At 41.7% G+C, this 15,423-nt stretch overlaps 1 protein-coding gene across 1 annotated transcript; it reads left to right on the top strand.

The window, feature by feature from the left end:
* The first annotated feature begins 876 nt into the window (after positions 1-876).
* kat2a (K(lysine) acetyltransferase 2A) lies at positions 877-14,734 on the top strand. Its single transcript, XM_072442782.1, has 18 exons — positions 877-1,145; positions 2,307-2,430; positions 4,376-4,521; positions 4,609-4,698; positions 5,786-5,967; positions 6,885-7,076; positions 7,165-7,268; positions 8,420-8,524; positions 9,040-9,176; positions 9,808-10,016; positions 10,946-11,072; positions 11,156-11,266; positions 11,889-12,032; positions 12,296-12,410; positions 12,498-12,534; positions 12,657-12,720; positions 12,803-12,887; positions 13,788-14,734. Exons 1-18 carry the CDS (start codon positions 906-908, stop codon positions 13,979-13,981), a joined length of 2,406 nt encoding a protein of 801 aa, XP_072298883.1. The 5' UTR covers positions 877-905; the 3' UTR covers positions 13,982-14,734.
* The last annotated feature ends 689 nt before the right edge of the window (positions 14,735-15,423 follow it).

The raw sequence follows: 15,423 nt of genomic DNA, 5'->3' as shown, positions 1-15,423 counted from the left end.
AATTTCGATTAGCAAGAGTAGCTTAAACTGTTTAGGCAAAATCCAACAATCTGTATTTATGCATCAAGGCAAAACATTATTTACAAGTCGTTATTCATTTATCTGTTAGTTGTTGTCTAAGCACAAGACAAATGGCCGAAGCTCGCCCTCCTGTGGTGATGACGTGAAACTACAACCGATATGAGCGAGGGTCTTTGAACGCATCATAAACCAGTGTTGTTTTGGGTTTTCTATTTTAAACAGATATATATTTTACATTTTGTGTGATTCAATGTTTAATAGAGCTGCTAATTATTTTTGGCAGTCAAAAATTCAGCTTTATTTTTATTCTTAGTCTACAAGGCAAATAATTAAAAGATTTTTGACATGGCTACACTTAAATAATGCCACTGTTTGTGTATTTTAGACTCCTCCTGCTCGTGACATCGCCGTCAAAGTACGATTACATTCTAAATAAATATTGAAATTGCATGACATTGTAGTAATGTAATCTAATTTCTCTTCATTCTGATTCTGAAGTTAATTTAAACCTGGCTCTTTAGATTTATATGCACTTTTTACACTTTCAATATAATTATTTATCTCTATTTGAAAACATTACTAATAAAGAGTTGCTATACATTATTTTACATTTTTATTGTTGAAACTTTTCTACCTGTAAGATTTGTGTCTAGTTCATATACAGTGTACCACTTTTGTCTCTATGCATTTTCTTTGTATATATTTTATGAGCTTTATTTCCACCCCTGTAAAACCCGTATAGTCTGTGCACACGCTTCTTTCCGACGGCCCTTGAACGCGTCCTGTCGGGGGCGGAGCCGTGACTCTTCTTCGCCGGCAGAGAGCGCACTTCCTCCGGGCTCCGCAGCAGCAGCAGCAGCAGAAGAAGCGACAGCGGCGTGGACATGTCCGACCCGGCGACACCGGCCCTACAGCCGCGGCTCCTCCACCACCACCAAGCCCAGGGCGCCGCGGGGGGCTCGGCGGGCTCCACGGCCGCAGCTACGCCCGCCGCCGCCGGGAGCAGCGACCCGGCCAGACCCGGCCTCAGCCAGCAGCAGCGGGCGAGCCAGAAGAAAGCCCAAGTGCGAGCTTTCCCACGGGCGAAGAAGCTCGAGAAACTTGGCGTCTTCTCGGCGTGCAAGGTAGTGACTGTAGTAGCGCTAGAGCGACGAGGGTGCTGTTGCCGTGGCAACTGCGGCGGCCATCTTGTAATTGTAGGAAGAGAGAAATTCTAGAAAAAATAGCCAGAAAGTCAACCATTAAGATGAGATAAGATAAGCCTTTATTTGTCCACACAATGGGGAAATTTCGGTGCAAGTAGATACAGAAGTAAAAAAGCTTTAAAAAAAAAAAACACTCTTAATACAAAAACTCTTAAAGACAAAACCTCATATTCTTAATGAGGAATAGAGAAAAAATAAAATAACATAAGACAATAATAATAATGATAGTGGCAAAAGTAAACACATTATTTACATCAGTTATCAGCACATGAATATGACATTATTGCGGATGAGTATTGCACATGAATATGGCATTAAACCGTTTTATTGGACATTTAATGGTATTGGTGGGATTCGGCTTCCTGTATATGCAATATAGTTTTGTTACTGACATGAAGCCGACCAGCAGAATAAATAAGACTTGGAATAGTGTGAAAAAAATAAACTAATATTAAATATCAGTGTCACCGCAAGAATAAAATACAATAAATGTGTCAGTTATCAACCAAACCACCAGTGAAAGTAAATATTATATAGCAAACTGCAAGTCTTAAACTACTCTAAATATTTCTTCCCCACATTAATATCACAGAACATGTGTCATAGATCATATTCAATCTGTAAATTCCAATATTCAAAGTATTTAATAGAAAATTATGAGTTTTGGGGTAGAACGTTGCCGTCAGAACATGGCTGCTGGGACGGGATGTGCGTTACTACCGGTTACCATAACGACGCGACGATTCTAGTTTTATTGTACAGCGGTCGGTTAGCCTTTAGCTTTAGCATTAGCCTCGGAAAGTTCATCACAACAAAAGCACAATCGGGCTCGCGTTTGTGGTCGCGCCCCGCGGCTCACGCACACGCCTCAGTCCGACACGCACAACGCGATTAGCCGCGACGCGCGCGCTTCTGCCAACGCCAAACCCCGAGCCACAACCGCGAATAAAACGCTTATTATCACCCTGTGTATCCTGACACCGCGCTGCGACCGAACTGTTTCGTGTACGCGCCGGTCATGTCTGTGGACTCCCGCGGTTGTCCTGCGCTGACAGCCGCGTTTGTGTGTCCTTTTTTTAGGCCAACGATACGTGCAAGTGCAACGGATGGAAAAACCCCAACCCGCCCTCGGCCACGCGCATGGACCTCCAGCAGCAAGCGGCCAGCCTGAGCGAGTCCTGCCGCAGCTGTGGACATGCCCTGGGTACAAACGAGCCCCCCACACACACACGCAGCCTCAAACTAGCCCCACACACACGGTGCACCCTCTTTACACCACCACAACATCGTCATCATCGTCCCATCATCATCATCGTCCCATCATACACACCCTCTTTACACCACCACAACATCATCATCATCGTCCCATCATCATCATCGTCCCATCATACACACCCTCTTTACACCACCACATCATCATCCTCATCGTACCATCATACACACCCTCTTTACACCACCACAACATCATCATCATCGTCCCATCATCATCATCGTCCCATCATACACACCCTCTTTACACCACCACATCATCATCATCATCGTCCCATCATACACACCCTCTTTACACCACCACATCATCATCCTCATCGTACCATCATACACACCCTCTTTACACCACCACAACATCATCGTCCCATCATCATCGTCATCATCATCGTCCCATCATACACACCGTCTTTACACTACCACGACATCATCATCGTCCCATCATCATCGTCATCATCGTCCCATCATCCCATCATACACACCCTCTCTACACTACCACAACATCGTCATCATCATCGTCCCATCATCATCATCGTCCCATCATACACACCCTCTTTACACCACCACAACATCATCATCGTCCCATCGTCATCGTCATCATCATCGTCCCATCATACACACCCTCTTTACACTACCACGACATCATCATCATCATCATCATCGTCCCATCATCGTCATCATCATCGTCCCATCATACACACCCTCTTTACACCACCACAACATCATCATCGTCCCATCATCATCGTCATCATCATCGTCCCATCATACACACCCTCTTTACACCACCACAACATCATCATCGTCCCATCATCATCGTCATCATCATCGTCCCATCATACACACCCTCTTTACACCACCACAACATTGTCATCATCATCGTCTCATCATACACACCCTCTTTACACCACCACAACATCATCATCGTCCCATCATCATCGTCATCATCATCGTCCCATCATACACACCCTCTTTACACCACCACAACATCATCATCGTCCCATCATCATCGTCATCATCATCGTCCCATCATACACACCCTCTTTACACCACCACAACATTATCATCATCATCGTCCCATCATACACACCCTCTTTACACCACCACAACATTGTCATCATCATCGTCTCATCATACACACCCTCTTTACACCACCACAACATCATCATCGTCCCATCATCATCGTCATCATCATCGTCCCATCATACACACCCTCTTTACACCACCACAACATCATCATCGTCCCATCATACACACCCTCTTTACACCACCACAACATTATCATCATCATCGTCCCATCATACACACCCTCTTTACACCACCACAACATTATCATCATCATCGTCCCATCATCATCATCGTCCCATCATACACACCCTCTTTACACCACCACAACATCATCATCGTCCCATCATCATCGTCATCATCATCGTCCCATCATACACACCCTCTTTACACCACCACAACATCATCATCGTCCCATCATCATCATCATCATCATCGTCCCATCATACACACCCTCTTTACACCACCACAACATCATCATCGTCCCATCATCATCTTCATCATCATCGTCCCATCATACACACCCTCTTTACACTACCACATCATCTTCATCATCATCGTCCCATCATACACACCCTCTTTACACCACCACAACATCATCATCGTCCCATCATCATCATCATCATCATCATCGTCCCATCATACACACCCTCTTTACACTACCACATCATCATCATCATCATCGTCCCATCATACACACCCTCTTTACACCACCACAACATCATCATCGTCCCATCATCATCATCATCATCTTCATCATCATCGTCGTCGTCGTCCCATCAGAAAAAGAGGCTTGACACCCGTTTGTTTCCCCCCCGCAGCGGACCACGTCTCGCACCTGGAGAACGTGTCGGAGGACGAGATCAACCGGCTGCTGGGAATGGTGGTGGACGTAGAGAATCTGTTCATGTCCGTGCACAAAGAGGAGGACACCGACACCAAACAAGTCTATTTTTATCTTTTCAAGGTGGGAGCGGACGCCGGGTTCGGTTGCGTACGTTTTGCCAGATGCGTCGGCCGTTCATGATTCGAGTTCTCTGTTCTTGTTTTGCAGTTGTTGCGAAAGTGCATCTTGCAAATGAGCCAGCCGGTTGTAGAGGGATCTTTGGGAAGTCCGCCCTTTGAAAAGCCAAATATTGAACAGGTAAACAATGGATTTCATGCTGTCCAGTTTGACCAGGATTAGAACCTATGACGCTCGTGTGCTCTGACTTTCTGTATTGTACGTACAGCGGACACTTCCCCCAATAACAGTTGTTCCTTCAAATCGATTAATTGCGTTAATTCGAATCCAAACATAATGGGATTGCGTCACAATTTATAGGTTTATGTCACCTATAAGTTGGCATGAGTTAGAATCAATATTTGTCGTGTATTTGGGTCTGTCACAATAATTACCGTATTTTCCATATATAAGTTAAGAGTATGAAATGCGGTTGCAAGTGTGAAAATAACAAATAATATCACATATGTTGCTCCAGATTAAAGTATATTAGTATAAATATAAGTCGCACCCCGGCCAAAACTATGAAAAAAGGTGCAATTTATAGTCCGGAAAATACGGTACTATGTCAACGTTAGAATATTTTAATAACTAACGATATTTTTTTATTTATTTTTGGGATTTTTATTGAGATTATTATTTTAGTATTAGTCCTGTATTTGGTCTGTAGTTGGTCAAATTATTCATATTTATGACAAACTTGAGATGCAGTACTAGAACTAACTAGTACAGTTAAGTATAATTTTGTTTTTTTATTTTTATTTTATTTATTTTATTTATTTTATTTATTTATTTTATCTAGTAGTTTCAACAACATTTATCATTTTTTTCTGTTGGAATTTATCGCACTTTAAATGTGTCATTGTAGCCTACGTTCAAAGATAATCACAGAATTTTGTCGAAACTCGTCTTTTTATAAACGCATTTGTTGACGTTTTAATTGTCCTGAAAATATCATAAAGTCGCGAGATAAACCCCAAAACGTCACTTCGTACCCTTTTGTCTGTTCCATTGTTATTCTTAAACTGCTCCTTTTGCAGCATTTTGTGACTTATCGTCTTATCGTTTGTTAGCGACATCGTTATAAGAGCTGAAAGCGTCCATCACTCCTCGTAGCATTGTAGTTATTAGGATATGACACGATTACGTCACATTTAGTCGGCTATCAAACTCGGTTATACGTAGAAGCTTCGTGTAACCCCATCTTCCATTTCTGTCTCGTCCGAAGGGAGTGTTGAATTTTGTGCAGTATAAATTCAGCCATCTGGCGCCAAAGGAGCGGCAGACCATGTTCGAGCTCTCCAAAATGTTCCTCTTGTGCCTAAATTACTGGAAACTGGAGACGCCGACGCAGTATCGCCAGCGCACGCAGAAGGAGGACGCCACGGCCTACAAAGTGGACTACACCAGGTCTGTGCACGAACGAACCCCGAGTAGGACCACGCAGGATACCGCACGAGTATCGATATCGCAGTATTGGCTAACGCAGTAGTGTGTATCTCCGTCTGACGTGGGCGGTCTGTTTTTAAAATGACAACGATGAAATAAATTAGCCTCGACGTGGTCTTGTCTCTGTCAAGTTTTCTATATTGACAGATTTGATATCGTACTTTCCGGATTATTATAAAGTCGCTCCGGAATATAAGTCGCACCAGTCAAAAAATGCATAATCGAGAAGAAAAAAACATATAAGTCGCACTGGAGTATAAGTCACATTTTTGGGGGAAATGTATTTGATAAAATCCAAGACCAAGAACAGACATTTCATCTTGAAATGCAGTTTAAAATAATAACAGATGAGAGAACATGGTGAATAGGTGTACGTATGCTAACGCTAACACCTTCAGCTACATGAGGCACAGACAGAACTGTGGTAAGTGTCTGGTATGTTAACGTAACATATGAACAGTTATTCAGATAACTATAGCATAAAGAACATGCTAACAAGTTTACCAAAGCATCAGTTTTACCCCAAATCACTAAATCCATTGAATTCTTCTTCCTCTGTGTCACTTCTAAACAACTCCACAAACTCCAGAGGTAGAGGAAGTGCAGATTCTTCTTCTGCGTCACTTAGAGCCTAGAGCGCCCTCTTGTGGTTGTCAGTGGGAAAATAACAAATAATATCACATAAGTCGCTCTGGAGTATAAGTCGCATAAGTATAAGTATGTGTTACGTTAGCATACGTACACCCAAAACAACTTGTATATGTTTTTTCTTCTCTATTTTATGCATTTTTTAGCTGGTGCGACTTATACTCTGGAAAATACGGTATTCATTTTGTTCAGAATAACCTCATTTCCCCCCCTTGCGTTCCTCCGGTCAGGTGGCTCTGTTACTGCCACGTCCCGCAGAGCAACGACAGCCTGCCGCGCTACGAGACCACGCAGGTGTTCGGCCGCAGCCTGCTCAAGTCCATCTTCACGGTGACACGGCGCCAACTGCTGGAGAAGTTCCGGGTGGAGAAGGACAAGCTGCTACCAGAGAAGCGCACGCTCATCCTCACGCACTTCCCCAAGTCGGTGTCGCTTTTCGCGGAAAAAAACGTGTTTGCCGCTGCGGTGGTCGGCGTCAGGCTGACCGAGTGCGACGTGTTTTCTGGCCAGGTTTCTGTCGATGCTCGAGGAGGAGATCTACGGAGAGAACTCGCCCATCTGGGAGGCGGACTTCATCATGCCGGCGGCGGACGGGGCACAACTCGGGCAAACGGGTGAGCTACAGATCCTGCTCTTTTGAAGAATTTTAGAGACCTGAGTTTCTTTTCTTTCTCTTTTGAAAACTTTGCAGAGACCAGACTCCAAATTGCGTTGTTTTATGTTTGTAGCGCTGCAGCTAAATATTATTTTAGTAGTCGTTTGCGATTACCGTATTTTCGCACCTTTTTTCATAGTTTTGGCCGGGGTGCGACTTATACTTATATACTTATACTCCGGCGTGACTTACATGTGATATTATTTGTTATTTTCACTCTTGCATCACATTTCATACTCCAGTGCATATGTTTATTTCTTCTCTATTATGCATTTTTTGGCTGGTGCGACTTATAGTCTGGAAAATACGTTGTATTAGTCTACTACTTAAAGTGCCCCCTACAGGTCGGACGACTCATTGAATTAAAATGCAGTTCAGATAAATATATTTTGAATGTTGCTAAAAAAAATTGTAAAAAAACAAAACAAAACTAAATGAAAAAGTTTATCCCAGAATAGCACATTTTTCAGGTTTATAATTTCACTTCCTTTTTGTAATGACATCACACTAGGAAATTACCCAGCAAACACTGGGCAAAAACTCATCTAATGTCAAAAATGTTTTAACTCGACGAATAAAAAATATGCGAGAGCAACTTTTTTATGTTTAGAATGTCAAAAAAGTTGTTTCTTTGTATAAATTATACATAAACCTTGACTGGAATGAGTGTCCCTAGTGTGATGTCACTTCCTGTCATTTTCTACAGATTTTCTTCTCCATAAATACCTTCTCGATCGGTGTAAAACTATAATTTAATGTACAACAGCCAAAAAATTGGAAAATAGTACAAATTAAAGTCATAGGCACTTTAAACAATTTACTTCTTGCAGATTGAGACCTTTTTAAACACATTTTCAAGAAAATGTTGAAATATAGTGATGAATTCTTCTGGACAGAGAATATTCAAGAATAAAGTGTATTATTCATATTTTTTGACGTTTTGACATGAATAATGTCTCTGTCTTTGATACAATAAACAAAACTGAAAGTATTTCCGTGCGTGTTACAGTTGATTAGTGGGTTACTTGTTGCAGCACTGGTGAATTATACTTGATCTTTATTTTATAACGTTTTATCTTATCGGTTTGCGGTTTGTTTGTCCTTTTGCAGGGATTAGCGCCGCTGTTGTGTCGGGGTCTCCTGGGCTCGTGAAGGGCCTGAGCAGCGCCTCCTCCCTCACCAGTTTGGACGCAGGAGTTACGGAGACGATAACGGGTCAGTGAACGCGCCTCGTAAACAGTTGGAAAAAATAACTACAATATCCATTTTAACAGAGATTGAGGTCTAATCATTTGTAGAGCGCGATTATCGTCTCTGTATATATTTTTTTTAAATCAACGGTTTGCAACCAATTCTGTAAAAATGTTCCTTCAGATTTGGGAAGAATAGACCCTTAATAAGAATAGGCCCTTGAATATAACGAGATGCTGTGTCAAGAAGCCAGTGCGAAGCCAGTGCCAGTCCGCCATAAAACACCGAAGAAGAAGAAGAAATCCCACAAAAACGACAGGACTGGAGAAGAAGTTAGACGTACAACTACAGTGGTTTGCTGCCAACCGCCATTAAAAGTAACAGGAAGAAGAACTCCGAAAGCAATGCCAAAAATCAGACGAACAAGAAAATCTAAAAGTATGACAAAATATCTACAAAACTGCAAACCTGGGGGAGAAATGGAAACTTATAATGACTTAAATTACAACGTAGAACTGAATTTGTGTTTGTGTGTCCAGGAGAGAAGCGTAAACTCCCCGAGGCGCTGACGCTGGAGGACGCCAAACGGATCCGCGTGATGGGCGACATTCCGATGGAGCTGGTGAACGAAGTCATGATGACAATCACCGACCCAGCGGCGATGCTCGGACCAGAGGCAAGTCGAAAGCGCCGGACATCATTGTGTGTGCGGTGTATGTCGGGCGCTGAAGGATCTCTGGCGGTTTAAGCCGAGTTGCAGTTTTCAAGCGAGACATATTGTGCAAAATGTCGCCCCGTTCTAACATCGTTCCGCACGTTTCTCCGATAACTGTCGCAGCTCTGACGGGAGAATCTTCTGCCGTTTTTTAAGCCTATGAATCATCTCCAGACTCGCTCCGCGCTTCTGTCGTCTTATCACTATCAGTACAACAGTGCGGCGAGACCTGGCGTGCGTGGAAAAATTGTATCTGCGCCCTCTAGTGGCTGCAAGGGGAACTAGCACCCCTTACACCAGTTTGTAGAGTTCAATGTATCACTAAATATTGTCTTTTCTTTTCCTCTAAAACATGAGATGCCAGACTAAAGGTACTTGAGCGAGTTTAAAGGCCAAACGATAGGAATAAAGCATGAATTCCTCCGTTTAAAGGTCGCAATTGGTCAATTATATCCAGTCTCGTGTTTGTCCCGCCACAAACCCAAGTCTCTACATCGTGTACCACATTTTCTGCCGGGACGAGCTCCACTCAGCTTTATCTGAATAATATATCTGTGAATAATAATCATGACCTCCGTGTTGACCTTCTCAGACGAGCCTTCTGACCCCGAACGCGGCGCGGGACGAGACGGCGCGCCTGGAGGAGCGGCGGGGCATCATCGAGTTCCACGTGATCGGGAACTCGCTCTCGCAGAAGTCCAACAAGAAGATCCTGATGTGGCTCGTGGGGCTCCAGAACGTCTTCTCCCACCAGCTTCCCCGGATGCCCAAAGAGTACATCACGCGGCTGGTCTTCGACCCGTGAGTCCACACTAACGTCTGCGCCCTCGTCCCGCCCCCGTCGACTTTAGAGTGCTTTACGGTCGCGTCATGTTGTGTCCTTGGCAAAAACGCAACTAGAGTTTTCATTTTATTCACGTTGTTTCACCTCCACGTTTTATCGCTCCCGCTCTTTTCTAGCTAGGCGTGTCATGATTATTAGGTTAATTGAAAATCGTGGTTATTCAGGTCATAATGTAATCGGAAGAAGCAAAAATAATAATAATTGTGACCATTTTAGAAGCAAAATTAAGTGTTCAATCCATTGTCCAAAAATAGAGCTGATTTTTAAAAAAAAAATTTATCCTTCTCTTTTTGTCACATTTAACTATATTTTGTGTTTTCGTACGTTAAATTTTGTAAAGCTGGACACAAACTTGAGGAACAGTAACGCGTTAGACCACGGGAATAATAATAATAATTGTGAATAATCCTTAAATCGTGATGTTTTTCTCACAATAACCGTAACATATTTTAGGCTTGCTACTTGGACAAAAGGTTTATCTTATATCTTTAAAGTTGTCGTATTGCCTAAACGGTGAGAATCAATCAAGTTTAGACCCACAATAATAGTAATAATGATAAGTATAAGTACCAGTATACTGTATTTGATCTATTCCTGGATTGAAAAACAGTATATTTTGGTCAACTCGGGTTCCAACAAAACAACAAATCATTCAAATAAACAATATTAAAGCTGATTTAACAGGTTTTGTCTCTTACAATTATTACTGTTATCAATTTAATATGGCAGTGTTTGTCCCGAGTCGCTGCAGGATTATTGTTGAAGAACCCCCGATGTACTTTACCTTTAATGAATCTAATATTTTACATATTTTACAAGCGATTGTCATAGAGGATCGTTAAGTCTTTGCCGCGTCTTAATAAACACTTTTCCTCGTCTTCATCAGGAAGCACAAAACCCTGGCTCTGATCAAAGACGGCCGCGTCATCGGCGGCGTCTGCTTCCGGATGTTTCCCACCCAGGGCTTCACGGAGATCGTCTTCTGCGCGGTGACGTCCAACGAGCAAGTCAAGGTACAGCCGCCGACGCTTTACACGCACCCGAAAACGCCCGAAACCGCACGACAATACAGTACAGCTCGTGTTTGAATCCCCAGGGCTACGGGACGCACCTGATGAACCACCTCAAGGAATACCACATAAAACACAACATCCTCTACTTCCTCACGTACGCAGACGAATACGCCATCGGGTACTTCAAGAAGCAGGTAAGGCATCTGTTTGTATTTTGTGATGAGTTTCTGTTGTGATGAAGATGGGTTTGAAGGTATTGGCGATATCGGAGGCGTGCCCACATTACGGTATCGGTCCAATATTGAAACTTGAGCTGATACTTGGAGTATTTTCTCTGGACAAAATTGGTCAATTATTCAGATATTAATATGCTCTAATTTGTTCGTTTTTCTCTTTTTTTTTGCTTTTTTGTTGTTGTTTTTTCTGTTGTTGTTGTGTTGCTTTTTTGTTGTTCTAATAAAAAAACAGGAGAAAGGAGAAAAAAAAGTTTATGACAATAATAGCAACAATATTAAATCTAAATGGCAAAAAATTAATCTGGTTTCTGGTTGTATTGGTGAACACGGGCTGGTTTTCATCAATATAATTTTAAATATTCTCCATGTAGAAGCCCGGGGTCACAATATTTCTTTATCCGGTTGTATTTAAAATGGCTCAGTGCAATGTACCATAAAATACTTGTTGACATGTTGAATACTAAAATAATCCCTTCTTCTCAGTTTATTATAACATGAGCTCACAAGCCATGGGACCTGCGCCGTCTCGTCTTGTGTTTTCCCATCTGTGTTCTTCACTCATGTGTTTTTGTCTTTCCAGGGATTCTCCAAAGACATTAAAGTGCCCAAGAGCCGTTACCTGGGTTACATCAAAGACTACGAGGGCGCCACGCTAATGGAGTGCGAGCTGAACCCCCGGATCCCCTACACCGAGCTGTCACACATCATCAAGCGGCAGAAGGAGGTGTGTGTGTGTCTAAAGAATAAACTATATGAGCAAAGACATATATACATTTGTCGTCTTGTGTAAGAAATGGTCTCTATTTGCTCTAGAGGACTTTACACTTTACTTACTGCACTAGTTTGAGTTGAATTGTTCTCCCGCTAACTCCAAATATACTGTGTTAGTCCCATTGGTTTGAGTAAAGCTGAGAGCCAATCGCATGTCTCTGCGATTCACTGTAAGTCCTCACGAACGCGCTCTGCTGCTCTCCGTTGTGGCCGCAGATCATAAAGAAGCTGATCGAGAGGAAGCAGAGTCAGATCCGGAAGGTTTACCCCGGGCTCACGTGCTTCAAAGAGGGCGTGCGGCAGATCCCGGTGGAGAGCATCCCGGGCATCAGTGAGTAACGCCGTCGCGTTGCCCTAAAGAGAAACCAAAGAGAAAGAAGCGAGGGTTTAATCGCCGCTTGTTTTGTTTTCCCTCCAGGAGAATCGGGCTGGAAACCGAGCGGCAAAGACAAAGGGTAAGATCTATGTACATTAAAACCATAAATTGAACTTCCTGGTGTGACTGTTGGCAACAAACCGTGGTATTTTGTAATCTGGGGACTTTGTAGTTTATATTTTACCTGTTTGTCATTTGCAGGAAAGAGGTGAAGGACCCAGACGTGTTGTACAACATGTTAAAGAACCTACTGGCCCAGATAAAGGTGCAAAAACTTTCTGAACTGCACATTCACACGTATCGCAGTGTTTTTATTTCTGTTTTAATGGTGCTGTTCCGTTTCCCAGACCCATCCGGACGCCTGGCCCTTCATGGAGCCAGTGAAGAAGTCCGAAGCCCCAGATTACTACGAGATCATTCGCTTTCCCATCGGTATGTCACAAATACTCGTGGCAAAATAGCCATTGATTCATGGGGCAGTCACACTAATTAAAACGAGGACTAAACGGGGCTAGAACGGACCAAACATCGGAATTAAACCCAACTTTTAGGGCCAGAATAACTTTACGTAACGCGGTTCGAGCCTTGTTACGTTAAATTGTTAGCACTTTTAGGTATTTGCAATGGAATATCTCAGTTGTAAGGAACCGACGGCTCACTCTATTCTGTGCAACTGTGATGAAGAAATTAGATTTAAGAATAGTGTTGAAATGGTCATCGTGGGTGTTTTTTTTTCCCCCTGTGTATTTATTTAACCAGTATAAATCCTGTTTTGACAAGCCAAATGTAGTTCTTCTTGAGCTGTAGTTCCAAAAAGCAGTGATTTCATGAAGATGATGATGATGATGATGATGATGATGATGATGATGATGATGATGATGATGATGATGATGATGATACAGATATAAATAATATAATTAAATAATCATATAATAACACAAATTTAAATAAATACAATTAAATAAATACATAATAAGAATAATACAATACAAATATAAATACATAATAATATAATAAACAAAATCAAATAAATACATAATATAATAAAAAATAATAAATATAAATAATAATATAATTACATCATAATGCTTATAATGATAATACAAAATAATATAAAGTAAATTTAAAAAAATTAAACTGAACTGTACAATTTAACTTATGTCCATATCTCGTCTCGTTCTCACAGACCAGGTCTCGTTTCATCTAGTCTCAGCCCCATTTAACGTTATTCCATCCTGACAATGACAATAATAAGTGGCATTTAAAAAGAATAAGCAGACAATTTTGCATCAGCTGAGGAAATCCTTCCACTTTCATTCTCTTTTCCCTCAGACTTGAAGACGATGACTGAGCGCCTGAAGAACCGATACTACGTGACTAAGAAACTGTTCATCGCCGACCTGCAGCGCATCATCACGAACTGTCGCGAGTACAACCCCCCCGACAGCGAGTACTGCAAATGTGCCAACACCCTGGAGAAGTTCTTCTACTTCAAACTCAAAGACGGCGGCCTCATCGAGAAATGAGCCTCTGTCCGCAGACTATTGGCGCGCTCGCGTTTACGAAAGCGACGGACGAGAAGAAGCGACGCGTAAAAACATATGAGGGAACAGTGTGAATATAGTAGTTGCACCAATAAGGAATAGCATTATGGCCACTTAATATTTAAAATGAACTGGTATCTTGAGATGGGCAAAATATTGTCTATTGAATATATGGAAATTGAAAAAATGCCTAAAAATAAAAATGTAGAAAACTAGCGTAATCCATCAAAAAAAGCATAAAAAAGGTGATATTTCTGCACTTTTGTGGTTAGTTTGACTGTACAGTCCGCATTCGCGCTGTACTTGAACCTTGACCTTGTTTGAGGCGTTTACAAACATAATTTTGCACATTTCTGATCTGAATTGTCATAAAAAAAAAAAGAGACTGTCGATATTTCCCGCCTCTGCCTGACACACCGTGAGAAGCAGTAGAATTTGACTTTTTGTCCCCCGTCTGCGTTCTGGGTGGTTTTATTTAATGGGCTGAGGACATGGGTTTTTGCTCATATGAACCAAAATAAATACTCAAAACCTACAGAATGTTGATGTACAGAAGATATTCAGGAACAAGAATATATGAATAACTACATTTGGACAAGACATTACATATACTGGTTCAGATCTGGTTTGGACCTGGTTTGGTACTGGTTTAGTAACAGGACCTGTTTAAAAATGTACTAAAAGTTGAGGAATTTCAGACAGATTTTGAGAATTATTAAAGGGTCAAAAATGTGGATGAAAAATGTTTCCAAGCCATTTTTAGTTTTATAGTTTTTGTCCAAAGTTGACTCGAACTATAAATGTGCTAAAACAAAAATAACTCCAGTCATCTCTGGCTCATACGGTAAAGAAAAGTACTTTGGTACTTTTCTTTACCGTTACTTTTTAGTCCAGAGTAAAATGCACTGATACTTAAGTAATCCTCTCTAAAATGTACTATACTTGCAGTACAGGGTCCTGGTTAAATCCCGGTTTATCAAAAGTGAAGAAGAAGAATCTGCTAAAAATGAGTTAGAACTTTAAGATCAGCCCAATAAAGTTCTTAAAGTTGCACCATGTAACTTTTCTTATTGCCCGTAATGTTCCGCAGTGCGGCATTAAACCAAACAGACTTCCATTTATTCAATCACAGGTGTTTTTATTGCTTAAAAACATGCATTCTTAGGACTTGTAACTTGGCCTGGATAAGTTAAATGCCAAACCGCTGAACATTCCAGACTAAGCACTGACATCTCCATGGAGACGAGCTGGTGGCAAACCCAGAAAAGTTGCCTCGTGCACCTTTAACACGTCACAATGAGACTAAATATTAGACAGATGGTTGTAATGTTATGCCTCTTTAGTGTTTAAAAAGAGTCAGTTACAGAAAACGTTACTTTTTCCCTCGCGTTTGCCAATAAATGTCATTAAATGTACCAAAGTCC

This window comes from Eucyclogobius newberryi, unplaced genomic scaffold (genome assembly GCF_026437365.1).
Source record: "Eucyclogobius newberryi isolate DKJ021-1_F unplaced genomic scaffold, fEucNew1.0.hap1 SCAF_13, whole genome shotgun sequence".
In the NCBI taxonomy this organism is placed as follows: Eukaryota; Metazoa; Chordata; class Actinopteri; order Gobiiformes; family Gobiidae; genus Eucyclogobius; species Eucyclogobius newberryi.
Note: the sequence above shows the minus strand (reverse complement) of the source record. Positions and strands in the feature narration are given on the sequence as shown.